Source organism: Scyliorhinus canicula, chromosome 5, assembly GCF_902713615.1.
Source record: "Scyliorhinus canicula chromosome 5, sScyCan1.1, whole genome shotgun sequence".
NCBI lineage: Eukaryota > Metazoa > Chordata > Chondrichthyes > Carcharhiniformes > Scyliorhinidae > Scyliorhinus > Scyliorhinus canicula.
The window spans coordinates 127,205,626-127,223,813 of record NC_052150.1 but is presented as its reverse complement, the minus strand read 5'-3'; the positions used below and the strand labels follow the sequence as shown (position 1 = coordinate 127,223,813).

At 45.9% G+C, this 18,188-nt stretch overlaps 1 protein-coding gene across 3 annotated transcripts in view; it reads left to right on the top strand.

The window, feature by feature from the left end:
- sema5a (sema domain, seven thrombospondin repeats (type 1 and type 1-like), transmembrane domain (TM) and short cytoplasmic domain, (semaphorin) 5A) overlaps positions 1–18,188 on the top strand; it is a 267,608-nt gene that overhangs the window by 208,439 nt on the left and 40,981 nt on the right. For all 3 annotated transcript variants that reach the window (XM_038797605.1, XM_038797604.1, XM_038797606.1), the window contains exon 15: positions 12,839–12,986. In XM_038797605.1, the coding sequence (XP_038653533.1) occupies positions 12,839–12,986 (148 nt within the window). The remainder of the gene's footprint in view (positions 1–12,838; positions 12,987–18,188) is intronic.

Sequence of the window (18,188 nt, the reverse complement as noted above, 5' to 3'; positions counted from 1 at the left end):
TGGAGACTCCCAAGCACCTTGTTCGTCTTTCACTTTGGCACTGCAAACCCATGGCCACGGTGATGCCATGCAGCTCTACATACATCCATTGATTGGCCTGCTGGACTCTCCACGCACATCACTAATCTCTCCATTAGGAAGCCAAGCATGCACACGCCTGAAACCTGGCAGCACTCTTGGTCTTGATGGACTCTTTCATGAATGCTTATTGGTTCTGGATTCTCCACCAGATGTTCCCTTTTCAAATGCTGAAGCTCTAGTATTTGCCAACAACTCCAGAAGCATATCATCAATCTGGGGCTCAGAATCATCCCAGTTTCCCAAGGTTGTCCGAGTGTCAGTGACCTTAGCTATCACAACTTCAATCAACTGCTCGCTGTTTGTGGTGCTCATCGGCTTATAATCCTGAATCTTATAATGGTCACCCGCCAACGTTAAGGTATCTCCGCTGGTGGAAGGGGAGCGAGAATGATGTGATGGTGCATTTGAAGTCTCCTTCTCCAAGGCGGGTGCCTACCCCTTGCTCTGCACCACCTGTTTTTCTCCTAGACTTGCATGTGTAAGCAGCTACATTAGAGAGTTAGGCCCTTCCCATTGTGTCCTTCCAACCACTTCGAGTGTGGAGCTCCATGTGTCCATTGGTGGATACATGAGCACTCTGCCTTATTTGTACCACAGGCTCCATTGTGCCACTTCACTGAGCCACTCACCGTAATCTAACTTCACTCCTTTCGCATCAATGATGGAACGGCTGCCACTTCCAATGCCTCTTTTTCCGTGGGGGCTAGGATGACCAGGTATGGAAACTCTGTGCCAGTCTTGGCCTGTTACAATATGTTATGGACTGTCTTCTCCTGCAAGTGGAAAGCAGAACACTGTTAGGTGCCCAAGGAAGATGAGCACAATGCCTATGCTGGTGGAAGCTATGCTTGGGGCATATGAATGTCTCCTGCATGTGACTGCTCTGGTGGGGATCTTGATGCAGTAAGCAGTGATAGATGGGCTTCTCTCACCAAGATGCAACCGAGCTTCTAACAGGAGATGCTCTCACCTGATCCCATTGCCACTGACTGGGTGGTGACTCCCTCCTCACCAAACTCACCATCTCGTGTTGCAACATGCAAGCCCCAAAGGTGAAAAAGGTATGGAGTTCTCACCTGCGGCACTGGATCCAGGTTCTGTAGGGTGACATCATGGCTTTTGATTTTCTCTGCAAACTCCATCCAAGCTTTCTGGTTCAGTCAAGCTGGTCTGCTCCTCCTGTCCCTGTGGAAGAGAACATAGCTTTTGTTACCTGGAGTAGAGCCTGCATGTAGGCATTACTGAACCATGGGGCTGCCTGGGGCCTTCCTCCTGCCGTTGTCTCAGCTGCTTTCCTTCCTTTATGGAGATGTCCTGGTAGTTCCCATGATATTGAATGCTGGCAGCCCTTCAAATATGGCCGTAACACCTGCCACAGTGTGACCTTATGCCCTCTGCTGCCTCACATGCTCCTTTAGCAGCCAGTCCCAAATCTGCTGACTCTTTATTGGGCAATTGATCTCCACCCAAAGTGGCAGGATTTTCCACTTCCAGTCCTGACCACAGAATCTGCAGCCTAGCCACAAAATTCAGTCCAGAATATAAAACTTGTTACAATCCTCATTGAACTCGATAGCTTTTAAAAAGAAGTTCAAATTTAGATTAAGAGCTGAATGGGTGAATAACAAGATATGACATTTTAAAGGGCAGCACGGTGGCACAGTGGTTAGCATTGCTGCATACGGCGCTGAGGACCCGGGTTCGAATCCCAGCTCTGGGTCACTGTCCGTGAGGAGTTTGCACATTCTCCCTGTGTCTGCGTGGGTTTCACCCCCACAACCCAAAAGATGTGCAGGATATGTGGATTGGCCATGCTAAATTGCCCCTTAATTGGAAAAAATAATTGGGTACTCTAAATTTAAAAAAAAGATATGACATTTTAAGACATTTTCTGTAACAAATCGACTAAAAGTGCCACTTTTTGTAGACATTTCATAATTTACTGCAGAACAGACCTTTTACTACAACAGAAAAAAACTACTATCATATTATACTGCCCTTTAAGTAGACATTCAATTCTTTCAGAATCAATCCAAAATGATTATTGGCTCTCAGTGGTTTACTTCCAATCTTTTTCTTTCCCAGTCTGGAAACTGTTAATTCCAGAACTGTTTTTCACTGTACAAGTTTTCCTCAAGACTTCTCCCTTTAGCTAAAGCTAGGCAAATCTTCCAGCACTGTATTATCTCATAATTGTGGACTTTACAGTCCCTGAGGTATGAGTTCCCACCGCAACCCTATGTGGAGAATTATAGTGCCTTGCTGTCTATAGCTCATATGTCCTATGTGCAGGAGTTGCTGAAAAAGTAATGGCGTGTGAACAATTTGCCCAGTAAGTGTTTTCTGTAGAACATGGGATAAAGCACTGAGGTTGGTTTCCTCGTCCCTGGTAACTAAAAACTCTGCTGTCAAATAGTTTGTTGAATCTCACAGCCTGGACTCTCACTTGAAGGATGAGCACAGGTTGAAACATCAGAGGCTTGCCCTCTCCTGGATCCTAGCAGACTAACCCACACGCTTTTGATTTTCCGTGATATTTTGGGAAAGCCTGTAACCAATCTTTAGAAGGGGTTTCTCTGCACCCTTCCACATGGTAATGTAAATCACATGGGCCTTTGTATCCAGATACAAATGCTGATTAGCAATTCTTTGACACCAACTCTAACCTATCCAGAAATCAACTGGACAGTTCAAAGTATAGACTTTTGCAACCTGACATTTTAACACTTCCCTGGTCATGGAGATGGACACATGCTACCTTTGCCATTATCTGCAAGAGTGAATACTTTGCATATTCTTCTCAGTAAAGCAAAATATGCCTTCCTTCAATCTTTAATAGACTCATCACACAGACCACAACACAGGTAACATGAATTCTTAATTTTACCCCAAATTTAAAGACACAACCCCAAAATGTAGGCCAGGATTTTGCACTCCGATTTGCATGGGTAGGTTCGGTGATGGGAGTAGAAAATATCTTGAGAACTGCAAAGTCGTGCTTTACGTCGGCAGAAATGTGTGATGCGATTGACCCCTCCCCCCATTAGTGACTGGGTGTGTTTTCCGATGTTTGATGTCAAGAATGCCATCATAAAAAAATTAACATAATAACAGGCCGCAACACCGCAGTTATCCAACACCTGCCCCCATTAGAAATCCATCTATGGCAGTGTGATGGCAGAACGGCATGAATCACGACTGGTCATGCCCGGGCACCGTTCCCTGGCATTGCCCCCGGCATTGCCCCATATAGTACCAGGGGGCAGTGACAAGGGACATGCCGGGGGACGGTTCCAGGATGAACTAGTTTTCTCACTCTATGCACGGGGCCCCTTCAAAAATGGTGCCCCGACCTCGCACTTCTAAGTGCTGGCAGGGCAAGACGAATCAAAGGCCATCCTGCCAGGCATACAGCATGGAATCCGCAACTTCAACTCTTTTTTCTAAGTGCTGCATTATAGAGCGGAGAAAGATGCCATTGCTTTCGCACCTTCATTGCTGCGTTTCCCATCTGACACCAGCCTTTGTCAATATCATGGAAAATTCCGGCCATAATCGCAAAACCCCATAATTGTAACACACTGTAAACCACCTGTAGAAAGAAGTACTCTAAACCTGAAGGCTTTTTGAGACACATTTTCTTGAATTGCCATTATTGCTACAGAACACTTTATTTCCACCCAGCAGGAATGGTGAAGGCAGGGGGTAGAACAAGTCTTCCTCTTCAGCATTTCCAGCGTGCAGCTTTTTAAACCATCAACATACACCAGAAAACCAGCACATGAGTTCCCATCCATGTAAATGAGCTGGGGGCATTTAATTCCTCACCAGGAACTTTGAAGATGAATGTTTGTTCTTGTATTGTAAAACTGTTCTCCAATTTTATTAATGATTCTGAATAAACAATAATCAGAACACTACCACTTAGCTCTAACAATCAGTAGTGAATCAGTCACGTGACATTTACATTATATACACACACACACAAGAGAGAGGCACAATCGCTTCACAGCTCCAGGGTCCCAGGTTCGATTCCGGCTTGGGTCACTGTCTGTGCGGAGTCTGCACATCCTCCTCGTGTGTGCGAGGGTTTCCTCCGGGTGCTCCAGTTTCCTCCCACAGTCCAAAGATATGCAGGTTAGGTGGATTGGCTATGCTAAATTGCTCTTGGTGTCCAAAATTGCCCTTAGTGTTGGGTGGGGTTACTGGGATAGGGTGGAGGTGTTGACCTTGGGTAGGATGCTCTTTCCAAGAGCCGGTGCAGACTCGATGGGCCGAAAGGCCTCCTTCTGCACTGTAAATTCTATGTAAAATTCACTGGCACAACAATCACCATAATATTGTTCAGGGCACAAGACACCCTGTTCACTCTTCTAAACGGAACATGTTTTTGTTAATTTATGGACATTTGCTGCTTGGGTCAGGTCAGGCACTTGAATTTTCGGACAATTTTTTAATAGTATTCTTGAAGGATGCAAATATCTTTAACTTAACAAATCAAAAATGTTAGAACAGTATTAAGTTACAAATCCTTATCAAATCCAATACATAATAAAATTGTTTTGGTTTTCTGAGTGCAGTGCATTTAATCTATGATCCGGATCCTGCGATTTTATAGTTTCAATTTCATGTTAAACCATAGAGCCAAATAACAGCTGGCTTTAGATCACAGCATTGGCCTCTTCCGGCATTGGCCACTTTCACGGCGAGTGCAATTTGTCCTCTTTGGAAGCTGTAAAATTGGCCTTGCAAAATAATTTGCCTCTCTCTTGTGTGTGTGTGTGTATATAATGTAAATGTCACGTGACTGATTCACTATTGATTGTTAGAGCTAAGTGGTAGTGTTCTGATTAAAGCTCCTTTTATATTTTAGGGGAACCCTGAACTCAAAGCAAGCAACAACAAAGGAAAGCATTGAACTGATTTAGCAATTTAACTTCTTCATTTCAGTGGCATTTGAGTTTGGTCTTCTTCACCTCTTTGTGCCAACGCAGCTACTTCAAGCTGCATTTACCCACAAAATTGTTTCTTTTACGATAACAAGTTCTTGAAAGTCATGCAAGAAAAGTCTGGAAAGTTCTTGCTTTGAAAATACTTGGCCCTGATCTTCCTCTCCCGTATGAGCTAATTGTGCAGGAGTTGCTGAAAAAGTAATGGCGTGTGAACAATTTGCCCAGTCGGTGTTTTCTGTAGAACATGGGATAAAGCACTGAGGTTGGTTTCCTCGTCCCTGGTAACTAAAAACTCTGCTATCAAATAGTTTGTTGAATCTCACAGCCTGGACTCTCACTTGAAGAATAAGCACAGGTTGAAACATCAGAGGCTTGCCACAATCCATGGCGTAATATTTCAACAGGATTCATTGACTTAAGAGGGAAAGACAAGACAATTGGCAAGATAAATGATGAGAATGATAAACATACTGAGGGAGGTCTGCTCAACTTGTCCAATGATATACAATATGTATTGAATTGTATTGAATATGACCACCCAATCAGTAAGTCTACTTAAATGCCAGGGTTAAGTATTTGCTGATTAGGGCAAACCCACTTCTGTAAATTCTAATTGGAGACAGGTTGATAATTAAAAATAATCCCAGCTGGGAGAAATTACTCAAACTATTTGACTCCAGCACCGTGGATATTTCCAATCTGGCTTTTTTTAACCAGGAAAATTGTCAATAATGATAGCAACAGGCAAGAGGTAAAAAACACAAAATAGGTGGTCAAATATGGCAGTCCAGGTGCTTTGCCACATAACAGAGCTGTCTGCGAGCAGTGCACTGGATATCAAGATATTCCTTGATAATAATAGGCAAAATTGTGGCAGATGGAATTTAATATAAGCAAGTGCAAGGTTATCCATTTTGGACCAAAATTTTGGTCCCTATGTGACGTCAGCCGCGCATGCGCAGGTTGGCCGGCTCCAACCCGCACATGCGCGGTGGCCGTCTTTCCCCTCAGCCGCCCCGCAAGACGTGGCGGCTTGATTTTGCGGGGCGGCGGAGGGGAAATAGTGCGTCCGATTGAGACGCCAGCCAGATGATCGGTGGGCACCGATCGCGGGCCTGTCCCCTCCCGAGCACAGTCGTGGTGCTACAAGCCCCAAAACGGGCATCTCACGGTGATTTCACGATGGCAGCGACCAGGTGTGGTTGCCGCTGTCGTGAAATGGTCGCGAACGGCAGGCGGCTCGGCCCATTCGGGCCGGAGAATCGCCGGTCGGCGTGAAAAACGGCGAGCAGCGATTCTTCCGAGCGGGGGGTGGGAGAATCACGGGGGGAGCCAGGGGGTCGTGAAATTAGTCGGGGGGCCCTCCCACGATTCTCCCACCCGGCGTGGGGAGCGGAGAATCGCGCCCCACAACTTAGGAAGGATATTTTGGTCTTGGGGGGAGTGCAACGTAGGTTTACAAAAATGATACCTGGATAACAGGGGTTAAATTACAAAAGGGGATTTATACCTGTATTCGCTAGAATTTAGAAGGTTCAGGGTGTGATCTGATCAAAGTATTCAATATATTCCACTGGTTGGAGATTCTAAAACTCCACTCCACAGCCTAAAAATTTGGGCTAGACCATTCAGGAGAGATGTTAGGAAGCACTTCTTGACTCAAAGGATGGTAGAGGTTTGGAACTCTCTCCCACAGACAGCAGTTGAAGCTGGATCAGTTGTTAATTTTATATCTGAAATAGATAGATTTTTGTTAAACAAAGATATTAAGGGATATGGGCCCAAGGCAGGTATATGGAGTTAGATCACAGATTAGCCATGATCTCATTGAATGGCAAGACAGTCTCGACGGGCTGAATGGCCTATTCCTGTTCCTATAATAGACTTTTGAGACTTGCCACTGATTGATTTGTTTTTAAAAGTTTGAATTCCCTTTAACAAAATATACAATGACATTAGGAAGAATTCCCTAGTAAAACTTGTATTGGGTAGGAGTGTGATTTGCTTCAGAGTGTGTTCCTGGTGAAGTGAAAGGAAGCAATCACCTTATATCCCCATAAACAATTATTTCATTCCCAAGCTTGACTTTCATTAATTTAACAGACTTTAACAAAACAAGTTTACTTCAGTGGGGTAGAAGACATTGAGCCTGAGAAAAGAGCAGCACACAGAAGACTAATGTGAAGTGCTGCCAGTAGAACCAAACAAACCTGGCCCTGATTCATTAGTACAGAGCACAGCTCCCCGATTTATTCAGCAATAGATCTGAGCTGAATAAACATACCTGATGTTTTTTTTGAATTTTCATAGATATTTTGGAAATGAGGCTGAACTTGATTAAAAGGCCAGCTCAGCAGCTTGGGAAGAAGCAAACTTCATAAGAAACAAGAAAACCTGATATTTTTGACATGAATGTTTTTTTTAATGACTGTCACCCCCTGACTAGATTTCAGTTTTGAAGTTGTTTGCAAAGAGGATTCCTGGTTTTCTCAGAATCAGATTCTGATTCTGTATTAAAAGCCTTCTGCGGCACCACGTTTCCACATGTCCGATGAACATGATTAGCAGCCTTTGCGTGCAGCTGCTTGGCAAGTTATCAAAACTTAAGCTACAGCAGACGGCAGAGTTTATACAGCACTGTGGCCCCATGGGCCAATTCAAATAGTGAGGCTTGCCAAGGTCCCGGGACTATTAGTCCTTGTTCTACGCTATGTATGCTGTACAGCTGGTAGAAGTCAGCTCTAACTTTTTATTCTTGTAGATAGCTATCCTGACTAATCTATTCCCCATACATGGACATTATTAAAGCTGGCAGTGAACAGCCAGTTGAGAACTTTCACTATGGTCAGATGCTTACAAACAGGCAATAATTGATCAGACAAAGGGTGGACAGACTCATGTCAGGATGCTGAACATACCTGGCCGACTTTTTTCCAATACTTAAAACATGATTGAAACAGGTGGACAGGTGATAGAGCACTAAGATTCTGTTTAGCAAGTGTGTTCCTTAAGTTAGTTTTTGTTTCAACTTTGAGGCTACCATCAACCCCTCTCCGATTCAGCGTGTTGCGCACCTCTGTAAATGGTCTAAGTATCTCACCTTAATCAGATTTGACTCTCACTGCCCTATGGTTACCTGGGCAATAGTGCAACTCAAGGCATAATAACACTACCACTACTTGTGATCTGAACTTGATACTTTCCTGGAGGTATATTTCAGAGAAAAAGCAACATTGTTTTAATAAAATTAAGACGGACAAGAATATTTTGCCACAGAGAGGAGGAAAGTGGGAGTGTGGCCCATGCTGCTCTCATACAGCTCCAAACTTGTGGCTTCAAAATAAGACATCAGCCTGTTTTCTTGTCCCGGGTAGAATAATAGATTAAGACAACATTGAAGGAGGTGATTGGATCCATCAAATCTGTGCTAGCCTTATTCTTCCTGCCTATTCTTACATTCTTTTCTCCTTCAAGAAGGATATTCTTCAATCTGTATCTTGTATCTGCCACCCAATCAGGCAGTGCATTCTGATTCCTAATTGTTAATTGTATCAATTGGGCGTTAATCGCATTCAGATGGTGGTTATTAATTGGGGCCTCACCTGTTCTGATATAATTAGAGATAAGCTGGTGGTGGTGTATGGTAGGCAGTGTGTGTTTCTGTAAATAAGGTTTCTAAGTGGATAAAGACTATGGTCCAGTATTTTATCCTTCAGCACCTAAATATTTGAGTTTTGACATTAGCCACGCATTGCATTTAAAAAAAAATCTTTCCTTCTGTTGCCCTCTAATTTGTTTGCCAATTATCATCTTAATTCTGTACCCTCTGATTATCCGTTCTTCGGCCATTGTTTCTCATTACTTTCCCTTTATTTACTGTATTGTTTAACCAGACAGACTAACCTGCATTGAGTTCGGCACCGGAAATTACAATGACACATCCTGCCAAGTCCTCCTCACTAACATCTGGGGCCTTTGGCCAAAATTGGGAACGCTGTTCCACAGGCTAGTCAAACAACCACCTGATACAGTCATATTCACTGAATTGTACCTTACAGACAGTGTCCCAGACACCACCATCATCATTCCTGGCTATTTATTGGCGGGATAGACCCACCAGAAGTTGTGTTATAATGGTATACAGTCAAGTAGGAGTGATCTTCGGAGTCTTTAACTTTGATTCTTGACCCCATGAAGTCTCATGGCAGCAGGTCAAACATGGGCAAGGAAACCTCCTGTTATGTACTACCTACCACTCTCTCAGCTGATGAGTTAGTACCCCTCCATGTTGAACAGTATTTGGGAGAAGCACCAAGGGTGGCAAGGGCACAAAATGTGTTCTGGATGTGATCCTTCAATGTCCACCACCAAGAGTAGTTCAGTGGTACCACTACTGACTGGTCTACTAAAGTATGTATCTTTGAAACTGGGACTGTGGCATGTGATGAAAGAACCTAGAAGAATTTACTTGACATCTACCTGTCACAGGTACATCTGTACATGATTGTAATGGTAGTGTGACCACTGCACAGTCTTTGTGGAGTTTTAAGCCCCATTTTCACAATGAACATACCTCCATTGTGTTGTGCGGGACTGCCTGTGAGCTAAATGGGATAGATTCAGAAAAGCTCGCAGCTCAAACCCGGCACCAATGAGGGGCTGCGAGCCATCAGCAGAGGTACAAATTCTATCAACCACAATCTATAACCTCAATCGGGCAATGCGGTGGCACAGTAGTTAGTACGGCTGCCTCACAGCATCAGAGACCCGGGTTCAATTCCAACCTTGAGTGACTGTGTGGAGTTTGTACGTTCACCCTGTGTCCGCGTGGGTTTTCTGGGTTCTTCCTCCCACAGTCCAAAGATGTGCTGGTTAGGTAGATTGGCGGTGATACATTGCCCCTTTGTATCCAGGGCTGTGCAGGTTATGTTATGGGATTACAGGGATAGGGCGCGGGGACATGAGTAGAGTGCTCATTCAAAGGGTCGGTGCAGACTTCATGGGCCGAATGGCCTCCCTCTACACTGTTGGGATTCTATGGTTTAATCTATCATAGAATCTGCCAGACAATGAGTAGACAGCCATCCTCAATGATGGAGGATCCTAGCATGTCAGTGCAAGAGATAAGGCTGAAGCATTTGCAACCATCTTCAGCCAGAAGTGCTGAGTGGATGATCCATCTCCTCCGCCCCCTGGGGCCCCGCATCACAGTTGCCAGCCTTCAGTGAACTCGATTCATTCCCTTTGATATCAAGAAATGGCTGAAGGCACTGGACACTGCAAAGGTTCTGGGCCCTGATAATGTTCTGGTCATAGTACTGAACAAATGGTGCCCCTAGTCAAACTATTTGGACAGTTTGGATTTGTCCTGATTTTTCTGTGGACAGGAAATGCCAGGGCAGATTCCCGCATTGTCTGGTAGATGCCAGTAAAATGGCTACACAAGAATAGAACATAGAACATAGAACAGTACAGCACAGAACAGGCCCTTCAGCCCTCAATGTTGTGCCGAGCCATGATCACCCTACTCAAACCCACGTATCCACCCTATACCCGTAACCCAACAACCCCCCCCTTAACCTTACTTTTATTAGGACACTACGGGCAATTTAGCATGGCCAATCAGCCTAACCCGCACATCTTTGGACTGTGGGAGGAAACCGGAGCACCCGGAGGAAACCCACGCACACAGGGGGAGGACGTGCAGACTCCACACAGACAGTGACCCAGCCGGGAATCGAACCTGGGACCCTGGAGCTGTGAAGCATTTATGCTAACCACCATGCTACCCTGCTGCCCTGAATCCATTAGTCTATTCTTGATCATCAGCAAAGTGGCAGATGTTGTTGTCAGTGTTATTTAATGACACTTACACAGCAATAACCTGCTCCCCAATACTCAGGTTGTGTTCCACAAGATCATTTGGCTCCAGACCTCTAGACCTTGGTCTTAAACATGGACAAAAGAGCTGAAACCTAAAGTGAATGAAAATGTATGGGGGAGGGTGCAACTCTCCACTCTTTGGAGTAATAAGTAGAACGAAAAAAGATGGTTGTTGGTGACCAATCATCTGGACCGAGGGCATCACTGCAAAAGTTCCCCATGGTAGTGTCCTTGACCCAACCATTTTCAGCTGCTTCACCAATGACCAGAAGTGGGGAGGTTTACTGATAATTGCACAATGTTGAGCACCATTCACAACTCAGTAAAAGCTGACAAACTCTGTGTCCATATGCAGTAGGATTTGGACAACATTCAGGCTTGGAATGCTCGGTGGCAAGTAGCATTTTACCATACAAGTGTCAGGCAATAACCATCTCTAGCAAGAGAGAATCTAACTGTCTCCAATTGAATTTCCAGAATCACAGAATTGTTATCGTGCCCATTGTGTCGTCTCTCTGAATGAGCATCAGGACTTTGTGCCATTCTCCTGCCCTTTCCCGTAACCCTGCACATTGTTTCTATTCAAATAATCATCTAATGCCCTCTTGAATGCCTCAGTGGAACCTCCCTCCACCACAATTGCAGGCGGTGCATTCCAGATCCGAACCACTCGCTGTGAGAAAAGGTTTATTCTCTCATTGTATTTTCCATGGCATTACCATAGTTGAATTCCCCCATCATCAACATCCTGGGGGTTACCATTGACCAGAAACTGAACTGGACTAGCCATGTAAATGCTGGGAATTCTCCAGCGGATAACTAGCTTCATGATATATACCATCCTGATTTGGAGCTATATTGCCGTTCCTTCACTGTAGCTGAGACAAAAACCTGGAACACCCTCACAGAACTGTGGGTGTACCTATGCCATAAGCAGTGCTTTGGTTCAAGAAGGCAGCTCACTACCAGCTACTCGAGGAGAGTTAGAGATGGACAACAAATGCCGGTTGTGCTAGCTGTGTCCACATCTTATGAATGAATTTGTTTTTAAATCTAAACCCTTCATGATTTTAAACACATCTGCTAAATCTTCTTTAGCTGCCTTTGCTTGCAAGTGGGATTCAGTGCTGTTGGAAGGCCCAGAAAGAGGACAAAACCAAAAAGAGAGGGGGGGGGGGGGGGGGGGGGGGGGGGGGAATAGCCTTTGAACATGATTAACAATTTGGAATGCTTAATCTGTACTGACAGTACTGGTGGAAGTGTGGTCACGTGGTTATTTTGTGTTTGTGCAATGATTTGCTAATCTAGCGTCTCATCACTCCAAAGCATTCACAGTTGAGCACTATAATTGTATGTGAGAAAATGTGTCTCAATAATGCTGGCAGGTCCAGGAAAGTCTTCAAAGATTCATTTGATTATCACGCCACCATTGTACTCGATCAGATATCATGTACTAAAGCTGTGTCACGCACAGCAATTGGGAAAAGCCCAAGTGAAGCCAGTTTGTTATTCCAGTGTTCCAGGTGCTGAAATGCAGCATTAAGCGAGGCTCTATTTCCAATAGTAATGTATGCATATGGTTCATTCCTTAGAAAAGATTAATCATCAGTAATTAGGCACTTTTATTGTTATGTTTAATTCCTGAGTAGTGGGTAGTGCAATTTCTTTGATGTAATGTTGCCTTACTTCCATTATGAGGTTTTCGGCAGTTAGGTCTGTAATGTGCAATTTTCATTTTTGCCCAACTTGTGCACATCTGGCAGTATTCATGTGAGCCTTATTTGTTACCTTGGGTTTAAAAAGAAATGTTTTAGTCTCATTAGATATAACAAAAAGAAAGAAATTAAGACAAAAACATTGCTAATGCACACACAATATTCAGTGATGGCCACTATACAATGGGTGTTCTGCTTCTTTTCCAGGTATTGCAATGAGCATCTTCAGTGCCCTCCACACACCTTCTGGACTCCTTGGGGTCCATGGGAACGCTGCACTGCCCAGTGTGGGGGCGGGGTCCAGGCCCGTAGGCGAACATGTCAAAATGGGAATGATTGTCCAGGCTGCAAGATGGTAAGCATAACATCAAGGCTCACCAAAGGATGTATGTGTGCTTTTTACTAGCATCATTTAATATGGTTGGTGTCCTGATGCCTAAAATGCTTCGAGGGGCGTTGAATTGTTCATGACATGAAAATATGAGGTTCTTTCAGAGGGCCTGTGCAGCCTCAATGGGCTGAATGGCTTCCTTCTGCACTGAAGGAATTCTATATTCTAGAATTTAACCAGAACATTTTGGGCGAGGTTGGCGGGGTGTTAGCTGCCGGCTTTTTGGTTGGGACCCACATCGATAGTCAACAACACTTAGGGCGCGATCTAACCAAAGTAAAACAGGCTCCGTTCTGGCGGGATTAGCGGGTCAAGCGCTGGGAACGACTCGCAATCTAACATCTGTCTTGTTTTTGTGCCCCGCAGGGAACGCCCCTCGAAGCAGCACTTTAGCGTAATTTCCTGCAGGAAGAGATCATTGCACCATTTTTAAATGGTGCCCCCATCATTCAATCCCCCAACGCAATACCTGGAACCCCCAGTGCCCCAACTCACCTGTTGGGGGTTCATTGGGACACTCCCGCACCCCACCTTATATAGGCAGGGCAACCCTGGGCCCTATCCCTGGTGCAGGAAAAATGCCAACGTGGCACCTTGGCACTGCCGGCCTGATACCCTGGCAGTGCCAGGCTGGCACCTAGGTTGCACTGTCAGGGTGTCAAGGTGACACCCAGGGTATCAGGCTGACAGTACCAAGGTGCCTGGGTGACACCAGTAGTACCAGGGTGCCTTCCTGCTGGGAAGCTGACCACCCAAAGGTCTCTGGTCACCTGGGAGACCCTCGAGATACTGTTCCACCTAGTCCCCGTTTATAGGACCAGCACTTAACAGCATCCGGCTGGGGTCTCCTCAACAAGGCCGATAGATGCCGGGTAGCCGATCGAATCAGGGTCAGCACGGCTAATTGGGTTCTTAAACTCACTTCGCCCTGCAAGACTGAGCGGAACCCAGATCGTGATGTCTTGCGAGATCTAACGAGATCTCCTGAGGCATAATGGCTGTTGGGAATCTTGGGAGAGGCCTCACCCGGGATCTACTGGCTGCATCCTGCTCCAATTCCAGCGGGACGTGGCAGATAGATTGCACCCATAGTCATTCTTTTGGGGTCTTGAGGAGTTTCTCTCTGGTCCAGCCCCCATTTAGAAATGTTTTCTGCAATGGTGAGCTGAACTCTCTGGCGAGACCGGCTCCTCAAGAGATTTTGAAAGGGTGCCCCGATCTCTAAGTGTGCTTGACGGTTCCCCACACCTCCCCCAACTGATAATATTACCCCCCCCCGTACACATGTTCCCCACACTCCACCAAGTGAGGACAGCCCACTATGAGGTCGCTGAGGGCCCCTTTTCAGACCTAACCACTCCCCCATTTTGGGCCACCCCTTTTCAGAATACCCACCCTTAAACCCCCCAACCTTTATGAGACCCCTTCACACACACTTTCCACCCATACACCCTTCATAACCGTCCTTTATCCTCCCTTTCACGGGAAAGGCCGCCCTCAGGCCCTGACCCATTGCACTGCCACTCTAGCACCCTGGCATTGCCAGGGTGATCCATGTGGCTCATTTAAATATGCATATCTGAATCGCGCCCAGTGAGCACGAGATCCAAATCGCGAGGTTCAGTTGAATCTCACAAGATGTCTTGAGCATTGCAAATCTTGCGAGATTCAATGGCCTTGTCACGATACCAAGTCGAATGGGTCAAGGTCGGTAAAGTTTGCCCATGATTTCACTTTTAATAATTTGAGCAAATATTATGAAGTGTATTGCCTGCATAGTTAATTTCACCCTCAGGCAAATCTGCAATTATGTGAAACCTTTCTGATATCACACAGTACATGGAAGCTGCAGAGTGTGAAAAATTGAGCTATCAGCTGAATTAATTCCCACCACACACAGAAATTGCATGACAATTAGAAAGATTCACATTTTGATTCAACAGATACAATTAATGACCTTTTGAAGCCTTTATTTTTGCTGCAGCAGCATTGTGCATATATGGAAACCCATAAACCTGGTTTCATTTATTTCTGTTCCTCATCCCAAAGCCCAGAAGCACAGTGGTTAAATATTTGATTCAAAGATTGCTATTTGAAAATTTCAGCCTTGTTCGGAGCTGGTGATTTATCATGAGTTTTATTGATTCTTTGTTGGTTACTGGTCAGGCATATCTTTAAGTTGATATGCTTCTTGGCCAAGCCTCCAAATTGATGCGACTGTCCGGTTAGGGACTATAACGTTTTCTTTAAAATAAACAGAATCTGAGATTTGAGACACTTGAATGTACAAAGTCACAAAATTCCATGGGTTTTGAACAAACAAAAATAACCAAGGTCGAAAGGTACAAATCAGTTTACGATGTTTACCTTGTACTGTAACATTAGAGTTAAGATGAGCTACATGTGAATTAACAGGAAAACTGTCGTCAAACACACCACACTGCATAATAAATGCCAAATGTGACCAAAACAGATACCACGGATTTCTCAACAACCCACCCAGAATCAAACAATCTCTCTGAAATTCCGTCTCTCTCACAAGAGTTTCCCATCTTCACCTTAGAAGATCTCACCTTGGAATTCTCTCCAAATGGATGGCTTTAATGATGGCCCACCTTGCAGGGTTTCAATCAGGCATCCCGAGGTTCCGTTCCCCCGGATTCCCAAGTATGCACCCAAGCAATTCACAAGCATCATCTCAGATCTTCAGTCATGCAGAGCAGAACACTACCATTCCAAAGATGTGCCTTTGCCCCAACGGCCCGCTCATGGAATCATAGACCTTCCACTGCCTTCTTGGATCTTCAGGATTTTCCCTAAGCCCTCTTCAATTCCAGGGCTTTTCCTGACCCCTCTTCAATTACCAAGGCTTCTTCTGAGCCCTCTTCGATTACCACGGCTTCTCCTGAGCCCTCTTCAATTATCAGGCCTTCTCCTGAACACTCTTCAATTATCAGGGCTTCTCCTGTGCCCTCTTCAATTACCAGGCCTTCTCCTGAGTCCTCTTCAATTATCAGGGCTTCTCCTGAACGTTCTGCAATTACCAGGCCTTCTCCTGAGCCCTCTTCAATTACCAGGCCTTCTCCTGAGTCCTCTTCAATTATCAGGGCTTCTCCTGAACGTTCTTCAATTACCAGGCCTTCTCCTGAGCCCTCTTCAATTACCAGGGCTTCTCCTGAACGTTCTTCACTTACCAGGCCTTCTCCTGAGCCCTCTTCAATTATCAGGGCTTCTCCTGAGCCCTCTTCAATTCCCAGGCCTTCTCCTGAGCCCTCTTCAATTATCAGGGCTTCTCCTGAACGTTCTTCAATTACCAGGCCTTCTCCTGAGCCCTCTTCAATTATCAGGGCTTCTCCTGAGTCCTCTTCAATTATCAGGGCTTCTCCTGAACGTTCTTCAATTACCAGGCCTTCTCCTGAGCCCTCTTCAATTATCAGGGCTTCTCCTGAGTCCTCTTCAATTATCAGGGCTTCTCCTGAACGTTCTTCAATTACCAGGGCTTCTCCTGAACGTTCTTCAATTACCAGGGCTTCTCCTTAGCCCTCTTCAATTACCAGGGCTTCTCCTGCGCCCTCTCCAATTACCAGGGCTTCTCCTGAGCTCTTATCAATTGCCAGGTCTTCTCCTGAGTCCTCTCTAATTACCAGGCCTTCTCCTGTGCCCTCTTCAATTACCAGGCCTTCTCCTGTGCACTCATCAATTACCAGGGCTTCTCCTGCGCCCTCTCCAATTGCCAGGGCTTCTCCTGAGCCCTCATCAATTACCAGAGCTTCTCCCGAGCTCTCTTTAATTACCAGGCCTTCTCCTGAGCCCTCTTTAATGACCAGGCCTTCTCCTGAGCCCTCTTTAATTACCAGGCCTTCTCCTGAGCCCTCTTCAGTTCTCAGAGCTTCTCATAGAATCTTTTTACAGTGCAAAAGGAGGCCATTCGGCCCATTGAGCCTGCACCTGCTCTTGGAAAGAGCACCCTACCCAAGTTTAACACTTCCACCCTATCCCCATAACTCAGTAACCCCACCCAATACTAAGGGCAATTTTGGACGCTAAGGGCAATTTATCATGGCCAATCCACCAAACCCGCACATCTTTGGACTGGGAGGAAACCGGAGCACCTGGAGGAAACCCACGCACACACGGGGAGGATGTGCAGACTCCGCACAGACAGTGACCCAAGCCGGAATCGAACCTGGGACCCTGGAGCTGTGAAGCGATTGTGCTATCCACAATGCTACCGTGCTGCCCCAAAATTGTATTCCCTGACTGGGAATCGAACCCGGGCCGCGGCGGTGAGTGCCGAATCCTAACCACAAGACCACCAGGGAGGCTCTCCTGAGCCCTCTTCAATTCCCAGGCCTTCTCCTGAGCTCAGAGCTTCTCCTGAGCCCTCTTCAATTACCAGGCCTTCTCCTGAGCCCTCTTCAATTATCAGGGCTTCTCCTGAGCCCTCTCCAATTACCAGGGCTGCTCCTGAGTCCTCATCAATTGCCAGAGCTTCTCCTGAGCCCTCTTCAATTACCAGGCCTTCTCCTGAGCCCTCTTCAATTATCAGGGCTTCTCCTGAGCCCTCTCCAATTACCAGGGCTGCTCCTGAGCCCTCATCAATTGCCAGAGCTTCTCCTGAGCCCTCTTTAATTACCAGAGCTTCTCCTGAGCCCTGTTCAATTTCTAGGCCTTCTTCTGAGCCCTCTTTAATTACCAGAGCTTCCCCCGAGCCCTCTTTAATTACCAGAGCTTCTCCTGGGCCCTGTTCAATTTCCAGGCCTTCTCCTGAGCCCTCTCCAATTACCAGAGCTTCCCTTGAGCACTCATCAATTATCACAGCGTCTCTTGAGCCATCGTCAATTTCCAGGCCTTCTTCTGAGCCCTCTTCAATTACGAAGGGAAGCCGTTTTTCCCCAGCGCATTGCCCGATTGCATCATGCGCCTCATCACCTCCTTTAGCCCCCCATAAATGGCCTTGAGCACCTAATTTATCCTCTCTGGATTCAACACCATTTCCCCCTGCCCTCACCTGCAGGAGTTCCCTTGATGCTGCCTGTCTCCACATCTGGTGGGCCAATATACAGCTCACCTTCTCCCCTTACTCATACCGCACCCCTCGTGCTCGCTGCAGCTGACCCACCGACCTTCCTGTCATCAACCAATCAAACTGCCCCTGAAGCCTCT